The sequence below is a fragment of the Mustela nigripes genome, chromosome 4 (genome assembly GCF_022355385.1).
Source record: "Mustela nigripes isolate SB6536 chromosome 4, MUSNIG.SB6536, whole genome shotgun sequence".
NCBI lineage: Eukaryota > Metazoa > Chordata > Mammalia > Carnivora > Mustelidae > Mustela > Mustela nigripes.
Window position 1 is genome coordinate 80,267,414 of NC_081560.1, and position 22,936 is coordinate 80,290,349.

The following is a 22,936-nucleotide window of genomic DNA, read 5'->3' on the forward strand; positions in this document are numbered from 1 at the left end:
GTGTCTAAATATTGAGTATTCAGTACTCTTAATTAAGTTAGTATTTACATAAGTGTTTTCAGTGAGTAATTTCTTTTCATTAGTAACTCGTGGTATTAACAGACTAATGCTTTTACTTTGACATTGTGGTCACGTCACTTATGTCAATAGAATATTCATTTTCTAGGTGGTGGAGAGTTTAGTATATTAATCTGTTTACAAAGGAAGATACACTAGAGCAGAATGTAATTAATCATTGGTGATTTTGACTTAGGGAATCACCAAGGTGCAGAGACAACAAGGGCTGAGATCTTCTTTTCTCCTCTGGGGAGTGCTTCTAAGTAGCTGGTTGGTGTCAGATGTCCTGTTACCTGCTTGTCAAGAGAGATAAAGCCTAACACTCTCTTCCTTACAGAAATGGTTTAGGGGTAAAAGGGAATATGGAAACCTGAAAGCAATAAAAGATACTATGAAAAAGTTAAATGCAAAATATAGCTTTATGTTCATATTCCATTATAAAAGTAACATAATTTATAAAACTAATAGAACTATTTTGTGAGAATAGTATAATTAATTTTCAGATACAACTATTTATTGCCATTTCACATTCTGGTTTTATTTATAATTGCCTTATTCTCTCAGTGATGAAATGTAACCAAATGAATTGCCATAATTGCATAGGCAACTTGAAATTATAGTTATTTTAAGGGGAAAATACTTTTTTTTATCTAAGTAGACAGAAATCTAGTTTGACTGCATATAGTATTATCAGTAGAGAATATGGATTCCCTTTACCCTCCTATTGGAGATTTTAAAGTAAGAAGTTGATTTTTTTTTTAACAGTATAATTACATTCAATTTCAAAGGTGTGGAATAAACTCTAGGGGATTTCTAATCTGATAGTGACTTTCAGTATTTTATTAACAGGTTTTTCAATGAAGTACTGTGTGTTCATGAACAGTAATAGTAAGAGACTATTACAATGTTTTCTTTTTTACCTTACCAGTCTGTACCATTATCAATAATTAACATTTAAGTTATACTAGTACTTGAGGGATGCATGATTATTCTTGGTTTTTCCAAATAGCAATTTAATGGCTTGGTAATACTAATTACAGAGAGAATGATATAATGCTGTCTGTGCCCTTTTCTTGTCTCTGAGCTACACAGTGAAGATGGAAACTAAGAACTGCTAAATGATATAGCCAAGGAGTAGCTTCTCTACAGTGAAGATGAATGGCATAAAAGACCATTATTTGCTACTGCACCCTCTCGGTATACAGCGTGCAGATTCTTATTATTTATATTTTCTGATGACAGTTATTGTCTTTATATCTAGAGCTGTGGTTCTCCGCCAGGGGCAGTTTTGTCCCCCAGGAGACATTTGTCATTGGTTGGAAACATTTGTGATTGTCACAGCTGGTGAAGGGGGGGTACTCCTGGCGCCTCATGTGTAGAGGCCGAGGATAGGGCTAAACATCTTACAAAACACAGGACATCTTCTCACCCCCAAGAGGTATCTGGTGAATATGTCTGTAGCGTTCAGGTTGAAAAACTGCTCTAGAAGCACTGAGACATTTGAGGCAAAGGTAAAGGTATGGAATTCTTTAAATGAATGTAAATGTGTAAACTTGTCTATTAGCTTTGGTAGGTAGCAGTTTTCCCTTAGAAAAGCCATTTGTTAATAAGGTATAATGGTTAAGAGCAAATTAAACAGTGCCGCTTTTTAAAATTCTTTTGTTGGCAGTAAAATGAATTTGGGTCGTTTGGGGTTAGGGACATTAGGCAAGCAGCTCACTCAGCCTATGGTTAAGTATTTTTTAATTTAACTTTAATGGAATCTAATATGATCTCTTCCACTTTTAATTGCATATGAATTTGCTGCTCAAAATACATACACAATTCATATATAGCTCCTGATATGCAAAAGGAAAGAGGCTAGGTTAAAATAATATCTCTGGGATTAACAAACAAAAGAACCCCAAGTAGCTGGCTTCTTATTTTATGTTTCTTAATGCTTGTTTTAATTCAGAGTACTCATTTAAAAAAAAAATACAAGTATTTTTCTTAAAGATTTTATTTATTTATTTGAGGTGGGAGGGGCAGAGGGGGGATGGAGAGGGACAAACAGACTTTGCACTGAGCATGTAGCCTGATTCAGGGCTTGATTTGAAGAGCCTGAGATCATGACGTGACCTGAAACCAAAAGTCAGGGGCTTGATCAAGTATGTCCTTAATTCTGAGTATTCTTTCTTTCTTTTTTTAAAGATTTTATTAGAGAGGAAGAGAGAGCATGGGCAGGGAGGGTCAGAGGAAGAGGGAGGAGCAGACTCTCCACTGACCAGGGAGCCCCCAGTACAGTTCATCTCAGGACCCTGGGATCATAACCTGAGCTGAATGAAGGCAGGCGCTTAACTGACTGATCCAATCAGGCGCCCCTAATTCTGAGTATTCTTGACCATAAACTTACTCTTCACCTTATGTGTGAAATGTCTCCAAGCTAAAAACTGAAAAATTGTTACTATGCATCTCTTTTTTTGCTCAAGTTAGTCTTTGTTGTAGTTTGGTTACTGTGTTGTAGGCATGAGCCCTTGTATTGCAGTTTAAATATTAGCACCTGTTCCAATGTGTAGCATGGCAATAGCACAGGCATGTTTATGGTTGTCGCTTGTTCTAGTCTTTCTACCATCTTCTTCTTCTTTTTTTTTTTTCCGTCCCTTCTACCATCTTTAATGCAAGGTTGATAGCGACACCATCAAATTCTTGTTAATAAGAATTGGAGTATGTAGCAATTTATGCTGTGGAAGGTTCTCTAATTCTGACTTCATTCTTCCTAAATATTCTTCTTAAAGACAGTGTCTCATTTGAAATGTGATATTATCTCAGCTAAAAAGCTGTATCATATCGAATAGAAAGAATGGAAAGACTAGGGAAATATTGAACTGCTGTGTTTGATTTTTGGATGGCAGTTTGATGTAGTTATCGTCAGAAATATATGCAATATGGGGTTGGGGCTGGGTGGCTCAGTGGGTTAAGCATCTGCCTTCAGCTCAGGTCTTGATCCCAGGGTCTGGGATCAAGCCCCTCATCCGGCTCACTGCTTAGTCGAGAGCCTGCTTCTCCCTCTCCCTCTGCTTGCTGCTTTTCCTGCTTGTGCTATTCCCCTGTCAAATAAATAAGTAAAATCTTAAAAAAAAAAAAAAAGAAATATATGCACTATGAATTCGGGAACAGGATCAATTATGTGTATTCATGTATATGTGTGTATGTGTGTACAGTTACATGGGTATGTGTACATACAGAGGATGTTCATAGTAAGCCTATGTTATATTTTCAATTCTTCCTATGTGTTAATTTTCCTAGGAGTTCTGAGTAAGATAGCTTGGAGTTAACTATAAGGTATAAACCATTATCCTGAATATTTTTTTTTTCACATTCAGCATTTTATTTGATTAGATAATTTACATATCTCCTATCCTTCTCTTTAATTCAGTGTGACAACATTTCATAATAAACTACTTTAAAGAGCAGGTTTGGTCAAGAATGGAATGAAATAGCAAAAACAAAACCAAAAAGACCCAAATCACTGCTGCTTTTAAAAAACCAACACTGTCACCACTTATATTGCTCATATTCAAATCAAAACACACAAACTATATCTATATATAATTTTATTATTGTTATTGTATTGTATTATTGTATGTATTTATTATTATTGTATATTGAGATATATATTATTTTATTATATATATATATTTTTTTTTTAATTTGACAGAGATCACAAGTAGGCAGAGAGATAGGCAGGGGGTCGGGGGTGGGGGTGGGAAGCAGGCTCCCTGCTGAGAAGAGAGTCCGATTTGGGGCTCGATCCCAGGACCTTGGGATCATGATCCAAACCGAAGGCAGAGGGTTTAACCCACTGAGCCACTCAGGTGCCCCCTCCCCCGACAAGTGATATTTGTGTAAAACATCTTCAGCATTTCCTTGTGGCTGGCTCTCCTTACTGCATGCAGAGGGCAGGGCTGCATCTGCACATTTGTCAGCTGGTCGGTCTGTCAGTTTGTCATGCTGGATCTGGGAGGCTCATGCAGCTTCACATTATTGGGAGGGCCTGGATGGGAGACGCTTAACGTACTGAAATCCCAAACTGTCATGGCTCCCATCGATGCCAGTAGTGCAAAATCTGCAACAATCTCTCTTGTCTACCACGTAGACAGACCCTCGAGTAATGCTCTTCTGGTGCAGCATCTCCAAGGCTGTGTTGCGGTCCGCAGTCGTGGCCCTCTTGTCTGTGCTGTGGAAGGGATCCATGGCAACTGTGTTGCACTGGAGGCTCGGGTTTGGAACGTCTAGTTTGGACATGAAAGCCCAGCAGCCCAGCAGCCACGGTCATCGTCGTTAAGGAGCATTGGGCAGCGGTCACGACCTGCAGTGGCAACGCTATTCTCTGAGACAAATGACCACTTAGGAGGGGTAGGAACTGTGTTTCCAGAGTTGAGACCTGCTCGGTTTTCGAGGCATCAGCAATGGCTACGGTACCGTCATGAATGACCCAGGCCAGGCAGCTCCCGCTGACAGAGAAGCTGACCCCATGCACCCAGCCACCAGTGCCGCGGCCACCAAAATCAGACATCTGTTGACCAGAAGGCATCTTGCTGCCCCGGGGGTACTGGCTGGCTTTTCACCCACCTCTTGAATGTAGGCGGGAAACACTCTGCCTTTGAAATCACAAGATCCTCCCGCCTGCACAACCTGGCTGGGATGCCCCTCCGAGCTGAGGAAGTGCCCTGCATTTCATAGCTGCCCATGGTCGGGTCTCACTTTGCCTTTCAATCTGTATTTTCCAATAATTCCTGTGTCACATGCATTCTGATTTCTTTCCTCCCTCATTAACACGTGTATCTCTCAAAGGGTGGCGGCAGTCGCATCTTGTTGTCTGTCATAACCCAGGGGATTGTATTGCCCTCTGAATTCTGACAACACAATTTTCTGAATCTCTTCAGTGGAACACTATTGTTCTTCGTATTTATCATTACCTCATTTTGTGCATTTACTCTATTTTTGTGATCTAATTTTCGTTCGGGTGTTGTATTTACATTCCATTATCTAATTGCATAACACCTTACATGGCTTTGTTATTTTTGGGAGTTCAAAATACATATTAATTTTAAATTCCAAGGAGGAACTTGTAAGTCAGCATTCACATTCCCAGCAAGGCCTGGGTGTAGTAACAACTATCTACTAGTTACTAGTAACTACTAGTAACTAGTAACTGTGTAGGTACTGTGTTATGTGCTGGGCTGTACCAGTGAGCAAAACAGGCAAAAATGTCTGTCCCCTTAAAATTTACATTCTGAAAATTTAATAAAAAAAAGCAAAGAAACCAAGGAATATAAGTATTCCTTTGATCATTCCAAATGGTAAAAAAAAAAAAAAAAATTACATTTTGGTTAAAGGAAATAAGAAATATATAACAAACATGATACTTAATAAATTATGTTAGATGATGTTTGCATTTGCTTAAAGGTAGCCAAGTAGAAATCTCAAGCCATAAAAAGTTCAAAGGTAGTATCGTTATCTCAGAAAACTGGGTTATAGGAGAAAGGAAATAAAAGTGATTTTTACCAGTTGTGTTAAATACAACTGACAATGTATTAAAGAACATTAAAGAGTGAGAGATTTTCAAAACTTGACATTTATTTCTGAGATTGCATCATTTACTATTTTAATTAAAGAGGAGGAGGGGAGAGTTTGAAGAGATCAGGAGTTAATTAGTAAATATTGTGTATTCTTTTATGGCAGTATTTATTTATTTTTTTAAACTCACCTAATTTTCAATGGAGGAAGGTAAATCTTTAAAAAATCTTTTTTGTTGGTAAAATATATTCTAGTATCAATTCAGATTAGTGACAAAGATATTTTTTTACCTTAGATGAAGGATTTTTCACATATCTGAACATCTCTTTCTGTTGGGCAGCTTGTCTGATGATGTAACTTACAATAAATCAAAAGAAGGACTTTATTATACTTGTGAATCATTGCAAAATTTCTTAAGGTAAGGGAACTTTGATCTTTGAAGGTGACCACGAAAGAAGATTATATCATTCTTTTGTGTTAATACATCTTTTAGACACAAGACATTCTCAGTTGCTAGGGAACGAGTAGTCCAAAAGCCTACAAAACACTTAATAAAGAAGAAAAAAATATAACGAAGCCATCCCATATTGCAAAATTTCAGTAAAAGTAAGTGAAATTGATTTTTGAGTCTCTGAAGCAGTTGAGGTAACAGGCATCTCTTTGCTGCCTGCATTAGTACTGAAGATGTGAGAACGTACCCCTGTTAGACAGTAAAGACAGTGAAGTGATAATGATGGTTGGAGTTCTGTCCCATTTTCTTTTAGTCCCTCTCATTATTATGAGGTAGGATCATATTCATCCAGTTCACATATATTTTTGGACAATGTGTGCACATCTATTTTGATATTTTTAGCTTTTCTCTCTAGAATTTCATCTCAGAATCTCACATTATTGTGAGGGTCATAATAGAAGTCCTGAGATAATTTCATTATTTTGTAAAGTCGAACGGAAATTGTACATTTCTCACAATAGAGCTCATTCTTCCTGTGAATGAAATGAACCCAATGAGTAATGAAACAAAGGTGCAAAGTAGTAATTAATAATGTTAATCACGACTTTCAAAGCCTGAGGTCTTTCTTAGCATTTTTGCTTTTTGGAAGAGTGAATCACTTGAGGAGTTTATTATAGACTTACTATCCAGAGGCTGATTATTATTGTTACCTCTCAGCTAGGAGCTCTTCACAAATAGTTCATTGTTTTAATTTTCTATTGTTACTTTGACAAGTCACCCAAAATGTATTGGCTTAAAACACAAATTTGTTATTTTACAGCCTATAGATCGGGAAGTCCTTCCCTGGGCTTATGGCCCTCTTTCTCCATCTTCAGAACTGGCAACATCGGGAGGGTTTCTCCTCATGCTTTGTTCTCTCCGGTTTCCTCTTGCATAGTCATTTCCTCCCCTTCCACTTTTCAGGACTCTAGTGATGACTCTGGACTCACTAGGAAGGTCCACGATAATCCCTTTCTTTTCAGTTCACCTGATGAGTAAAATTTCATTTCATCTGCAAACTTAATTCCCCTTTGCCATGTAACAGCATATAGTTCCAGGTCCTGGCATTTAGCAAGTGGGTCCCTCTGGGAGGCCAGTATACCTCCTAGCATAGCCATCCCTCTGGTACTCTAATATCTGCATGCTGCTGTCCTTCCACTAGTCAGACTTCTGCTTCTTCTGCCCTTGATCCACCGAACTATTGTCTCACATGTGGCGAAAGAATCCGATTGGTTCAGTGTGTTGTCATCATTTATACAGATCTTTGGGACCTGTTGCCTCACAGGCCTTCAAGCCAGAAGTGAGCTGCTTCTAGATCTGATATGTCTTGATGCAATTAGTCGAGGGCCAGGGTCAAGGTCATACATTAGACTATTGCTACCCATTTGTAAGGAAACGTGTAGGACTCTTCTTTCATCGGGGACTGTCAAAAGGAAAACTTGTCTCAGAAAGATGACTGTGGGCATGGCAGAAGTCTTGATTGCTTACTCAAGATGAGTTTCATGGGAGGGAAAGGGTTGTCAAAATTTGCATATTTAAGACTCAATGTGCAGACATTTCTGTTTCTCTTAAGGGAACTTAACTTATTTAAGACCTGCCATTCTCACCCCCTGGGTGGAAAAAAAACTTAGTTGCAGAATTTCAAGGTGTCTCCCAACTCCCTTCCAATAATCTCTGGTGTTCTTCAAAACTTTGCTGCTTGGCATCTGGTGCAAGGGGAAGCCCGTGACAAGATGTGTAGTATATTCGCTGTTTTACATGCTCTTGGCATAGATATTGAATTTGATTGCTAATACTTGGCCAGTCTCTTCAGCCTCTTTTGGGCCCCTCAACTGTGGGTGGTTTGCACCATCATCCTTCAGCTGCAACTCAGCTCCCCACTGTCCATCTCTCAAGCTCTGCGTTGAAATTCCCTTGATTATCACTGACTTAGTCTCCTAGCAGACAGATTAATGCTGAGCTACCTTTCTTGTTCATTCCAGCAGCCTTTCTTTTTTTTCCATGTCCTGCTGAAGCCAGATGAGATCCCGGGCTGAGTGGTATTACAGATCAACTTTGCCTAAACGTGCCATGTTACCATTTCCCCTTCGACTGCTTTCCCCTGGGCAGTGGTTTGCTCCTTTACGATGTGATCTGGGACCCAAACTGCCTCCACTCTGATACTCCAAAGCCTGAATTTCGGTATTCTCACTAATGCAATGGTTAATCAAATGTATTTTTCAGATTTCTTAAAGTGAGTAAATGGTATAATGTAGGTGAAACACCTCAGAGTGATATAGAGTAGAAGCTTCAACGTGATTGCTAATCACTTTGAACCCATTTGGATTTGCATCCCAAACTCAGAAGCCTATCTTGCTCTGGGTTATCTGTGTTATTCCATGACATAATAGTAAGTATTCTGATTTCTGAACTATTTCTTTAGGTATGTTTATGAAGTAATTATATCAATGAGTGGTATCACTTTTTAATATTATACTTGAGATTATTTTTAAATGTATCATTCTGAAGATTATCTTTTTTTTTTAAAGGTTTTATTTATTTATTTGACAGAGAGAGATCATAAGTAGACGGAGAGAGAGGCAGTCAGAGAAAGAGAGAGAGGGAAGCAGGCTCCCTGCTGAGCAGAGAGCCCGATGCAGGACTTGATCCCAGGACCCTGAGATCATGACCTGAGCCGAAGGCAGCAGCTTAACCCACTGAGTCACCCAGGCGGCCATTCTGAAGATTATCTTGAAACTATGGACTTGGAACAAAGAGACTTAGAAGTTTCCTGTGGAAAAAGGAAGGGAAACTATATTCCCTGTTGTCCATGAATGTAATAGTGAATGGTCATTAAAACCAGTTAATTAAGATGGTAAGAAAGCAAGAATTGACAGGTGACAGATATTTTTTCTGTCAGAACTTGTGGCAGGGATGGAAGTGAGAGGATTTGCACTGCAGAAAAATGAAAGTATATGAGTATATCAGTCAGGACGAAAAATATCCTGTCTAGGATTCTCATTATATACTACATTCTTTCTAGTAGAAGAAATGGAAGCTAGTGTTAACATAACATAAGAGGAATTGACATATGATTTGAACGGGGCTCTGTCTGGTATCGAAAGCTCATGTTATTTACACTGTGTACTTTTATTTTTTTTCTGGAAAGAATTGGATAAAATGGTAAAACAGACAATTGTTTTTTAAAAAAGGAAAAAAAGGGGCATCTGGGTGGCTCATTCGGTTAAGCCACTGCCTTTGGCTCAGGTCATGATCTCAGGGTCCTGGGATTGAGCCCTGCATTGGGCTCCCTGCTCCATGGGGAGTCTGCCTTTTCCTTTCTCTCTGCCCCTCCCCCTGCTTGTGCTCTCTCTCTTTCTCTCTCTCTCTCAAATGAATAAATAATAAAATCTTAATAAAACAAGCAAAAGAACTAGTTCTTTTGGTGGGGGCAGTTATATGGTTTTAATTAATTTTTATTACCAAGAAACATTTCAAAGGTGGTTTTATACATTACAGAGTACAACAGGATATTTGTATTGGGGCTGCAGATGTAAGCTTCCTTGACTTTGCTTATTTAAAGTTTCTTTGTGAATTAGGTTCTGTTTTCTGTTTTTAATTTTCTAAGCATGAAAAAATTACCCTAGAATCAACTTTAGAGAATTTTCTGTATCTATTTGAGAGGATTTGCATATACTTGAACTGAATTGTTTTTGTCTGATTCATACTCCATTCGTTCTTTAAAGAACTTATATCTGGCATATGTCGGTAGTGACTTAATAAGTGATATTACGTTTCGTACATAATGCAAAGTACAGATTGCATATTTGGAACTGATCTCTACCGACTCTGAATTCTGTCCTAGTCCCTGTACCACAGGAAGAAGGTCAGACTTCATTTAGAAATGAACACAATATTAACGGCACAAAGCACAAGTGCTTGCACACCAATTAGCTTTATTGGTTTTCTTGTAAAGAACTAAATGCCCTGGATCAATTACAGTAATGTTGAGGTTTATCTGTTTGTACCCCAAATCAATTAATCTTTTCAGGACTTCATGTTCCTGGATGTCATCTTAGGCTCAAATGAAAGAGAGAGCCTTGGGCTGGATGGAGTTGTTCATGGGGAACTTGGTCTTTAAAACAGGACTCCTTAATCTGCCCCTTAGCAGAAAGTCTGAGCAATCCAGTAATAGGCAGGAATTCCAAATAAAACTGAATGTGGGGATTTTATATGACCGGATGACTGTGCCTTGAATAGTTGGGATGATGAACCTATAGGGTCAAAATTTAAATGACTATGAGAAAAACCTCATAGTTTGAATAAGTTAAAAAAAATTAGTAAAAGCTGGATTTAAATCTTTTAAAATGATTAATTTTGAATCCCCTAAAAATATGAAAACTTCATGTAAAACTAACATGTTCAGTTACAAATACATGGTAGCGTATGCATCTGTGCATATGTGAAAGCAGCGTATACCAGTAGCATCCGTGGTCAGCTGGAAGCAGGCTGTAGGACCTGTTGGTAGTATTGCACACGCTGGAGTTGAGCCAGAAAAAACAGGGTTGAACTGGTTCCTGCATGTGCCCTGGATTCACTTCTCCTAAGACGATAAAAACCTGCCAGGCCCTGGCTTTCAAAGATGGTTTAGTCATGCATGTGCAACCCATCTGTTGGATGCATAAGGGGTTTCCTACTCGGCTCAGCCCTGTAGCCACAAGCATGGTTGCTGTTTCTCCTCACCCCTCCTTCTTTAATTCCTCCCCCCTGCCAGGAGTGCGCGGGCTCTGAAAACAGGTGTATCTGAGGCCACTCCAGGGAAATCCTTCTATGGACACTGATGGGAGGCAAAATTACAGGCTTCTTTTGCTGCCTAGCTTGCTTCCAGCATAGTTTGATTCAGTGATTCAGAGAAGACCAAACCCCAAAGATTCAGTTAGCTAATGAAAAATATTTACAGTTACAAATTTAACCGAACTTGAATGTAGACCTCCGTGACTTTCAGCCCTTCTGTATAGTAAAGCTCCCTTTGTTACCTGGGTGAACCGGAGCAGAGGCTTCATTCTCTCTCTTTCCCTCTCTCCCTGCCCCTCTCTCTCTGCTCTCTCCCCCTCCCTTCATAAGGTTTAGCAGCATACACTTTAATCTCAGTGGTTGTAGCTGGCAGGATAACCGTGGGGAGTCTCCTTCAGTACATTTTTGGTTCCCCCTTCCTCCTACCTTGGTTCGCTGCACACGTCCTCCAAGTCTGACCTGCCATGCTTCTGTCCTACTGTTTTCTAGCATCACCTTTCTTTAAAAAAAAAAAAAAAATCCCAACGGCAGTTAAGACCAGGTTTTGCATTCAGGGAGGTACAATTTCAAGTCACAAACTTGAAATACACAGGGGCGCCTGGTGGCTCAGTTGTTTGAACATCTGCCTTCAGGTCTGGTCACGTACCTAGGGTCCTGGGATCGAGCCCCACGTCAGGCTCTCTGCTCAGTGGGCGCCTGCTTCCTCCCCGCTCCTGCTGCACCCCCTGCTTGTACTCTTTCTCTGCAAATAAATCTTAAAAAAAAAAAAAAAGACCTTTAAAAAATTGTGTACACAGATCTTTGTGGTACAAGATATTTTCTAGCCCCCCCCCTTTTTTTTATTTTAAAGATTTTATGTATTTATTTGACAGAGATCACAAGTAGGCAGAGAGGCAGGCAGAGAGAGGGGAAGGGAAGCAGGCTCCCTGCTGAGCAGAGAGCTGGATGTGGGGCTCTATCCCAGGACCCTGGATCAAGACCTGAGCCGAAGGCAGAGGCTTTAACCCACAGAGGCACCCAGGTGCCCGTATTTTATAGCCTTTTAACAGGGCATGCTAGCTGGTGGTCTGATAGCAAATTTTTACTTACATACATGTTTTTGACACATCCACATTCTAAAAAGATCACAATGAAGAAAGGAAAGAGTGGGTCTTTCTAAAGTGGGTCTGTTTAAAATACATTCTACTATGAACTTAGGAACCACATAAGCAATTATTATTAATTTTCTTTTCTCTCCATGCAGATTTATGAAAAGTATCAAGATTTGTATACTGTGGAGCCAAATAATGCACGGCAGCTGGTGGAAATTGCAGCCAGGGATATTGAGAAACTTCTAAGCAACAGATCTAAAGCTCTGGTGGTGAGTTTAAGTTGGATCTGCTCATTTTATTATTTTCCATTTCTTATTTATTTTTCATACTTCATTTTCTCTAGTATGCTTCCTTTACCTTGGAAACAGTGTCGAGGTAACATGTTCCTAAAAGGTGAGAGATCACAGTTTCATAGTGGAATGCAAAATAATCAGTGTATTTCTGATGATTAGTTCATTTTTTATGTTAGGTGATTTAATAACATAGGAGCAGTGTATTTAATTGGGGCATATATCTGTTTATCCATTTGTAAGTTATGTGGCACATTCATCATGTTTAAATCTATGATACAACATAAGACCCACAAATATTGCCAGTACCCTTCAAGCTGTCTTTGTAATCATCCCTTTTCCCTGTAAGGCGGCCAGGACTCATTTTCTTGTCTTTTTAAAAATAGACACACCTCGCATAAATGTTTTGCAAAACATGGTGGTTGTGAGTTTGCTTATTTTTCAGCTTTATTAAAATATTGTAGTGTATACAGCCATCAACACTTGCTTTCTTCCCTTAGTGTTACTTGTGTATTTATCTGAGTGTTTGCACTTGGCTTAAATTCACTCTCATTCACAGTTGAAAATTATCTTATGAGGGCTTATCTCCATTGGTTCATTTCTTCTCTGTTGGCAAACTATCATTCGATTATCTCCAGATGAGTGCTACTGTGAATATTGCTGCTGAATTTTCTTGAACAAGTCTCGTGGTACATAAATGCAGGGATACCTGTAGGGTGTTATATACATGACAGGAGAATTAATGACCATAGTGTACTCACAGATATGAATATTGTTTTCCAAAATGGTTCTATCAGTTTACACCTCCACCAGCTGTACACAAGTCCCCACTGATCCGTATTCTGGCCAATAAATGGCCATGACAGATTTCTTAATTGTGGACCGGCAAATGGAAGTAAAGTGTAAAGTAGAACCTCCCCTTCTTAGTCATGAGTCATAAGACAACTTAGTTCATTATCCACTCACCATTTTTGTTTCTTCAGTGAAATACCTGTTTATATGTTTTGCACATTTTAATTTTTTAAATTGATTTTTGGTCATGTATTCTTGATGGTAACTCATTTAAATTCTGTGTAATGCAAAAAATATCTTTTTGTGACTTGCTTGTGACTTGTCTTTTCATTGTTCTAGTGATGTATTCGGACAAAATGCATTCTTCATTTTAATGTAGTCACAGTGACCTTTTAAAAAACTTATGAGTAAAAAAAAGTTATTAGTATTTCAGGGTGTGTGTTTTAAGAAATCCTTCTCTGTCCTGAGATTGTAAACATTTTTTATATATTTTATTCTAAAAAGTTCTGTCTTTCAGATTGATTTACTCAGAACTAATGTCAGTATACATTGTTAGATTGCAGTTTATTTCTATTCATTCATTCATTCACTCATTCATTTATATATGTATACTTATATGACAGAGAGAGAGAGCCCAAGCAGGGGGAGAGGCAGAGGGAGAAGCTCTCCCTGCTGAGCATCAGCCTGATGCCAGGCTCTATCCCAGGACCCTGGGATCATAACCAGAGCCAAGGGCAGATGCTTAACCACAGGTCCCTACGTTGCACTTCAGATTAAATGTTTTTCCAACCAATTTTTCCATGGCCATTTTTTAGCTTGCCTTACCCAGAGAGCTCCAAATATCAAGCTAGATTTCTGGCAAACCCAGTCCCTTCCCGTATTCTTCAGAAGGATCTTGAGTATTTTTGAACCTTCACAATCTAAGTTTTAGATTCTAAGTTTAATCTAAGTTTTAGATTCATCTTGCCATTATCCAAGAAAATCTTTCCTGGGATTTTGATTGGTGTTTGCATTGACTCAGACCAAACTGGGAAGATTGATATCATTATGGTATTTTGTCCTTCTCATTTATAAATAGACTCTTCTTGCCACTGAGCAAGTTTTTATTCTATTAAATAATAATTTAAAATTCTTTTGTAAAATTCCTATATATCTTCTGCTAGGGACACTGCTGGGGCTTGTGTTTAGCTTCTCTTAGTCTATAAATCACAGTGCTGTTATAAGAATTTGTCCCAGGACAGCTCCGAATGTCCTGTTTACTTATCACTCACAGTTCAGATTTTTAGCTTACTCTATTATATATCTGTATATCTGGGCACTCAGAAATTTTGCCTGCTTTTTTGGCACTGATAAATCTTTATGCTTCTTAAGATATCCAAAATCTTGTTGTAATATAAAAGGAAAGTTCTTTGGAATACTTGAATGCCATATTGCCAGAAGTTGAAACATTTAATTTTTAAGAAAGATTTACATGACTTATCCATGGTAAAGTAAGTTTTCATTACTGGAAGATTCAAAGCATTCTTCTCGTAAATTTTGGGTATGTGAATACCATTTTTACGCATCATTTACAAATGTTAAAGTGTGTTTTCAATAAAAGTTTATTTAATAAAAATAAGTACTTTCTACTTAAGTAATTAATTAATTAACTCACTCAATGACAGCTGAAAAGGATTCCAATTATACTAATTTTTATCAGCCTACCTTTTTCCTCCAAACATAAGAAGTAGATAATCCGGACATCAAAGTCCCATGAAAGGGGTGCCTGGGTAGTTCAATGGGTTAAAGCCTCTGCTTTCGGCTTAGGTCATGATCTCAGGGTCCTGGGATCAAGCCCCACATAGGGCTCTCTGCTCTGCGGAGAGCATGCTTCCTCCTCTCTCTCCCTGCCTGCCTCTCTTGCTTACTTGTAATCTCTGTCTGTCAAATAAATAAATAAAATCTAAAAAAAAAAAAAAAAGAAAAAAAGAAAAAAAAAGTCCCATGAAAAATGATCACAGAATGAAATATCATGTCTCTTGCTTTAATTGGATTAAAATTGAGCCTATTGAGAGTTTCTTTTTCACCATTTGGATTTAAAGCTCTAGACACCTGGCACATTATTTGAGTCCTGTGGGGGACCAGTGACTATCCTAAATGCATTAATGGCAGAATACAGAAATCACAATGACTAATTAAATGTGGAATTAGATTATATGTCAGGGGGAAAGAGTCATGTTTGTTTTCAGACTAAATTCTTTATTTAACTTTTTTGACTCCACAAAAACAGAACACACATTATTTCAAAGGAAAATGTTTTGAGGCTAATTGAAAAACAGGTGCTACATTGTACTGTAAATGAATGCAAGATGGCATTATTAATTAACTTCTATTTTTGTTGTAGGCTTATACTCTGGGAGACTTCTTGACTAAAAGGCTTAATTTATCTGGGTGGGATGCCAATGTAATTCCACAAGTAAACATACCAGAAAATACCATGAATGTACAAATTTGACATAGATAAAGTTTAATGCCAGATTGACCTTATGAGTATTTACTAAGTAGCATTATCTAATTACTTCTTGTAATAAGACTAAGCTCTTGACATCATTATTAGTGTCATTTTTCCATGAGAAAACTGGGTCTTCGAGAAATCTTCTAACTTGTTCAAGGAAGTGTATCTAATAACTAATCTATGCCAGTGCTTCTTAAATTTTAATGGTGTTGGTTCACCTGTGGCTCTTCTTAAAATGTACAAGCTTATTCGGTAGTCCTGGCCAGAGAGACTACATTTCTTATAAGTATCCAGGTGATACTGATACTTCTGGTATAAAACTATACTTTGAATTAGCAAGAGTGGAAGAGCATTCAAATTCAGGGGTGTCAGACTTGATTTGCATTTTAAGAGTTACCTACTATATAAATATATCCTTTGGTCTAAAAAAGTGTATAATCGTTGAGGATGAAAGGAAGGCTAGAGAATTTGCTATAAATTACTGTTCATCAGAGTGACTAAGAATTACGCTACTTAGGTATTTACCCCAAAGATACAAATACAGTGATCTGAAGGAAAATATGCACCCCACTGTTAATAGCAGCCACATCCACTATAGCTAAGCTCTGGAAAGAGCCTAGGTGTCCATCGACAGATGAATGGATAAAGTAAGATATAATATATATATATACAATGGAATACAGCTCAGCCGTCAAAAAGAAAATGAAATCTTGCCATTTGCAACAACGCCGATGGAACTAGAGGGTATTTATTATGCTAATCAAAATAAGTCAGTCAGGTAAAGCCAATTATTATATGACCTCATTCATTTTGTAGAATTCAAGAAACAAAATGGAGGAGCATAGGGGAAGGGTGGGAAAAATAAAACAAGATGAAATCTGAGAGGGTGAAAAACCGTAAGAGACTCTTAACCACGGGAAACAAACCGAGGTTTGCTGGAGGAGAAGGAGGTGGCAGGATGGGGTAACTGGGTGATGGACATTAAGGAAGGTGTGTGATGTAATGAGCAGTGGGCATTATATGAGACTGAAGAATCACTGACCTCTACCTCTGAAACTAATAATATGTGTTAGTTAATTGAATTTAAATTAAAAAAAGGAAAAAGTCCAATGATAGAAAGAATAAATAAACAAATAAAATCTTTCGAAGGATTAGTCAGAACAAAAAAAAAGACTTGGATATTCCAGTTGATAGAATATTCTGGAAGGCTACGAATTTTTTTAAGGGATTCCTGTATCAATTAGCCATCTTCAAAAAATGACTAAATGAAGTAAAATATACAGTATTGAAAAAGTTTTCTTTTTTATTTGAATGTGAGAAAATTTTAAGCCTCTATTCTTCAGTATCAAGATGAGCAACCTAAGAGGAAGAAGTAGCTTGAATTGGTTGTTTACTCATGTATCTACTGAAGAAATGGCCAGTTTAGGTTGATAATTCAGTTTTCTTGTTTGTTTGTTTTGTTTTGTTTTTAAGACTTGAGACTTGAGAGAGTGAGAGAGAGCATGAGAGGGGAGAGGGTCAGAGGGAGAAACAGACTCCGTGCTGAGCAGGGAGCCTGACGTGGGACTTGCTTCCTTCCTTTATTCTTTCTTTCCTTCCTTCCTTCCATTTAGTTCTATGATTACTTTTTAATATCTGTGATATATTTTATTATGTATGCATGTACACAGATTTTAAGGTTTTGAACCTTACATTTTTAATCAACAGCTTGTTGATTTAAAACTAATTTTATTGCCTTTTATTTATCTTGAATTTGTTTATGTGTTTGACTCTAAACTATTCCGACAAGATTGTCTTTTTTTCGTTTCAGCATTGATTTTGATGTTTTATTCACATTCATTTTATGCTACGGTCTTTTTGTGTGTTCCTTCAGCCAGCCTTAAAGCTGAAAGAGAAACCAATGTAAAAAGTTTTAGTTTCTTTCGCCCTAAAACTATGTCTTTTATAAAAGTAAAACAGACTTTTGAACTTAGTTTTTTGTTTTGTTTTGTCTTTATGACCATATAAAAACATGTTTCTAATGATTGATATTCCAGAAAGCCTATGACACAGGCACACGAAACATCTACTTATTCTTGTTTTATAAATGAGGAAACTCAGACAAGACTAGTGTTCTTGTTTAAGGCTTATACAGGTAACACGAGATAGTGGTGGAATTCAATTTTAAGGTGTCTGTCTAAAGATTTTTTACCCTCTTCTAAGCCCACACTGGTAATTTTGACCATTTTATTTTTAAAATCTTCTGCTGAGTGACTATTTCTCTGGCATTTATTACATCCTTTTCTCAGAAAATGGCTCAATGTGATGACTATTAATGTTAATCAATATTAACATTAATTGCTAACATTATTGAATTGTTCTAAGACATACTCAAAGAGTGTTTACAAGCACCAACCCCCTCCAGAAGAACACCCCCAAACCACAATGATCATTTAATGTTGTTACCAACATTTATTTTGGCCTGATCTAGGCTGAAAAATCTGCAACTGTATATGAATAGTTCATTGGAGAAATCTCTTTAACCAAATGATCTAGCTTCGAGTGGTGCCTTCTGAAAGATGGAGGTGAATGAGATCATGGTCTCATGGTTCATCAACCTGCATGGCCAAGGAGACCTACTGAGTAAATGAAGGTTTTCAGAGATTTTGCTCAAAGAAAAAAGGAGCAAGATTATGATAACTGAATTTCTGTAGTGACACTTTTCCAATTATGGTGTATCCTGTCTCCCTCTGGTGTCCTGGTAAGTTTAATTGAAATGACTCTAATTTATTATAAAGCTTTAAGTACTGTAATATGCCCAACTCTTTTTTCAGCCTTGATATTGAGCTATAATGAGGTAATGAAAAGAAGAAAATAACAAATGTTTTCAATGACTCTTAAGTAGGGTCTTTCTTCTGGAAGGATTAGTTGTTGTTTAACCTAATGGTTTTGTTTTGTTTTGTTTTCTTACATGTTTCTTTAGCTCCTAATTCCATAGTTCTGTCTCTTTCATGTTTGTCAAAAATGCCTCCAGAGTTTGCTAAAATGCAGATTCCTCGCCTTTATCTCTAGAGATTTTAACGTGGAGCTATAGGAAGAAATTTCAGAAAATTGGGTCTAAAGAGGTAAAGAGATTCAGGAGGAAATGTGGAATTCTTCAGAGACTCAAAGAAGAACAAAAAATGTATTATTTTGGGTTATTAGTATTAGGAGTTATTGGTTTACCTTTGCGAGAATAGATTCATTGGAACAGAATAAAAGCTACTGTGTTAAAAAGTGATTAGATTGTGAGAAATTGTCAAGAAGTTTGTTTCTTCATGAAATTTGGTAGCACAGTGCAGGAAGAGAAACATGGAGTACTATTAAAGACTTTGTTTCTCTTTTCTGTTTGTCGTTGAGAATATAAGCATGTTAATAGAAGGGAAGGAACCTGTGACATCTGAAAATAAGAAAGAATGTCTGAATGTTGAAGATTGATTCCAGAAAAAGTAGGCACAGAGAAGATCAGAGTCATGTGATTTATCTTTGAACAGATAGTGGTATTTTTCACTTGAGACAAAAGGGATATTAAATATGGGGCCACCTGCATGGTTCAGTCATTAAGCATCTGCCTTCGGCTCAGGTCATGATCCCAGGGTCCTGAGATCAAGCCCCACATCGGGGCTCCCTGCTCTGCGGGTAGCCTGCTTCTCCCTCTCCCACTCCCCCTGCTTGTGTTCCCTCTCTTGCTGCTCTCTCTCTGTCTGTCAAGTAAATAAATAAATAAATCTTAAAAAGAAAAAGAGATATTAAATATGAATAAAGACTTCACAGGTACAGACAATCTGAAATTCATACTGGATGACTGCTTCTCTCTTGGCAAAGGGGAAGTTCATATTTTATGCAAGGGATGAAGGGGCTGTGAGATCTTCAGGCCCACACTAAAGACTTGGGAAATCAGAGTAAGAAAAAGTGAAGAGTCTGTTGTGGGTACATGAAATGGCTGATAAATAAAACCTCGGGCCTTCCTAATATTGAGAAAAAACAGAAGTCATAAAATGACTTCATATTCTAAAAATGAGGTCCTAAGCTGCATATAAATTTGAAAGAGCTTTCTGAAGTGTGTGTGTGTGTGTGTGTGTTTGTGTTTGTGTGGGTGTGTGTGCTGACCATTAGTCCAAAATTTATCTCGTGGTTATAAATTTATCCAGACTGATGAGAACAAGAGAAATTACTTTGGAAAAATTATGAAATGTTGTGCTCTTTCTGTTCCCCGAAGAAAAGTGTATTTTCTCTTTTCTTTAACGTTAGTATAAATGTCTTTGTGAGGATTACTCATATGGCTTACGTGTATCCCTTTCACTCTGAGTGGTAAAGGGACCATGTAGTCTACTATTTGTTTTGCAAAGCTGAGATTACTTTTATTTATTTGGATTTGATACATACCTCTGGATGTTAAATATTGAAGTGCTGAGGCTAGACATGCTGTCCTGGTGGCTGAGCCGTGAAAGGTAGCTTCGTTGGGTATAAGCTCCCACACAGCAGAGGCAGCCCTTTTAGGACAGAGCTGGTCTGTGACTCGATCCGGTAGGATTTCCTTCCAGGGCCAAAGCCAGTGTAGCAGAAAGAGGATAGATGTACCCTCTCAGATGGAAACTGAGGAGTAGGGCTGTAAATGGCACCCAGAGTGTGGTGTTGGAGCTGTATGAACTGCTTAGCTTCAAACAGTACAGAAAGCACCCTAGGAGGGGAACAAGTCAGTGTTGAGCATTCGCCACTCCCAGAGAGGACCAACATGTAATTACAGTCAAGAAAGTGTCTTCCATGGCCAGCTTCTCATAGTGCTGTTGCTAAAATCAGCGCCAAATGCTGGTAAGCAGGGTCCGCATGGGATCAGGAGGAAAAGCTCAGAGAGTGAAAATAGAAATCTCCCACAGTCCTCAACCTGAAACTCCTGAAGTTTTTCAGCCCCAACTAGTCCCAAGCCAGGAACAGGACAACAGATAATTTTTTTTTTTTTTTAAAGATTTTATTTATTTATTTGGCAGAGAGAGATCACAAGTAGACAGAGAGGCAGGCAGAGAGAGAGAGGAAAGCAGGCTCCCTGCTGAGCAGAGAGCCCGATGTGGGACTCGATCCCAGGACCCTGAGATCATGACCTGAGCCGAAGGCAGTGGCTTAACCCTCTGAGCCACCCAGGAGCCCCAACCTATAAATTTTAAGCTGAGCTTTGACTTGTAATTTTTAATCTAGATGGGATATTTTAGTTGATTAGTTGAGATTGTTTTTAGGTATAAAAGTTGTATATTCAGTGCTGAATGGAAAAGTTAGAGGATATATAAGGAATAAAATTGTGTTCAAAGATGATTAATACTCAAGCCAAGGAATAAAATTGTGTTCAAATATGATTAATACTTAAGCCAACTAATGGGTGATTTGAACCGATTGCAGGCTTGTTTTCTTTCATGTAAAAAGAAACCTGGAGGTAGGTAGCTCAAGAGATTTCTAGAAGTCCCATTCTGTTACTTCTGTGTCAGTCTTACTCGGTAACTCCTGTCTGCAACAGGGAGTAAGAAATGTGGGACCTTTACTTAAAATGGGTATCCAGCCAGCTGGTGTCTACATGAAGACCTTTTTAAGATTTAGTGTGTATTTTAGGGAAGAAGGTCTAGAGAAAATTCATTTTAAAGAAGCAGAGGAAAGAGAGGAAAACATTGCTGGTTTGCATATATGCATGTATGGATGGATGGATGGTCGGATGTATATAGCGTTCCACTCCTTAAATATAATGCTTATATGCACAATCAGGTTGGCTTTCTCTAACAAGGCTTGGCACAATGTGAGTAGTAATAGTTGAAAGGATTGTCAAATCCATCTTGGGTTGAAGATGGGCAGAATATATTTTGTAAACATCACGGATACTTAAGAATCGTAGTTGAAATATTTGAAATCATGAACCTTGGTACATAGGGTCTGGTAGTGGTCAAGAATGACAAGTTCGGGCGCCTGGGTGGCTCAGTGGGTTAAGTCGCTGCCTTCAGCTCAGGGCATGATCTCAGGGTCCTGGGATTGAGTCCCGCATCGGGCTCTCTGGTCTTCAGGGAGCCTACTTCCTTCTCTCTCTCTCTCTGCCTACTTGTGATCTCTCTCTATCAAATAAATAAATAAAATCTTAAAAAAAAAAAAAAGAATGACAAGTTCAAGAGAGTAGACATTTTTATGTGGATAAAGTGTAAGTTTATAGGGAACGTCAGAGAAATAAGAAATTGTGGTAAATGATGGAAATGAAAGAAATTAAGAGTTCTAGTGATAGCGAGGTTGAGGCATGAGTGAGGGAGCAGGTTACTTAGATGGAAAAGAGTGAAAGTTTTTACAGTTTTAATAGTGCTGAGCAAACTAATAATTAGCACTTAATGAATATCTCTGCAGTGGTCCAGACACTTTGCTAGGCTCTTCCATAAATTATATTTCTAATACAATTTATATTCTGCAAAGTTTGTATAATTGTTTTCATTTATGGATGAGAAAGGGAAAGCTCAGAGAATTTAAAAAATTTGGGCAAATGATTCAAAACCACTTACATATATCTTCAAAACACTTGGTGTTTCTTGTGTGCCTCTTTAAACTTAAAACTTAGCACATCAATTCATTTAGCCTTCACAGGGCATCGGAAACCCCCACCCCCAGAAGAACAATTAAAGGTCTTGACCAAGTCCTATCTAGAGTGAGATATTTGAGCTTGAATTCTTATTTTTAGAATCTATAGGTTGTAGCTCTGTGCACCTTATTTCTTACCACAGTGACATCTGAATAATCTTAGCCAAAATATATTTATGTGTCATTTGTCCAGTCAGCTTCAGTCTCTCTGTGAAGGTGACATCCTGACTTCAATGGGGTCTCATGGAACCTTTGGATTTAATTCCTGTAATGTCAGCATCTATTTTGTTTGTCCCGTAGCATCTAACACACACTTAAAAACGTTCATTTTGCTACTAAATAACATACAGGCATACCTAACACGCAGAATGTCTTTCCAGTTAATGTTTTTGAAATAGAATGACTGCTGATTTTTGAAATCCAATTTTCACGGAGTAGACCAATTCTCAGTACAACGTTTTTGTTTCTGGGTTTCTATGCCTATAACACAACTATTTATATTTACTGCCTCCCAACTCAGTTTTTTTTTTTTTTTTTTTGGTCTGGGAAGAGTCTTGATTTACATTCCAAATGTGGTTAGTAGCATGTCAGAATCCCATGTCGATGATTGGAAGAGCAGGCCAGGTGCCAACCAGGGAGGTGTGCGTGCTTTCTTTTGGCTCCGAGAGGCCAGGCAGGGCTGATTGTTAACAATCCTGTTCATCTTTTCATCCGGAAGCTGTGTTTGTAGCATTCTACACTCTCATCTAAGAGTTTTTTACATTTTTCAAAGCAC

At 38.0% G+C, this 22,936-nt stretch overlaps 1 protein-coding gene and 1 pseudogene across 2 annotated transcripts in view; one reads left to right on the forward strand and one right to left on the reverse strand.

Moving 5' to 3' along the window:
* The window catches only part of CACNA2D1 (calcium voltage-gated channel auxiliary subunit alpha2delta 1), a 501,786-nt gene that overhangs the window by 98,367 nt on the left and 380,483 nt on the right, over positions 1-22,936 (forward strand). For both annotated transcript variants that reach the window (XM_059396947.1, XM_059396946.1), the window contains exon 3: positions 12,123-12,239. In XM_059396947.1, coding sequence (XP_059252930.1) covers positions 12,123-12,239 — 117 coding nt within the window. The remainder of the gene's footprint in view (positions 1-12,122; positions 12,240-22,936) is intronic.
* On the reverse strand, positions 4,035-10,809 carry LOC132015355 (actin-related protein 2/3 complex subunit 1A-like; annotated as a pseudogene).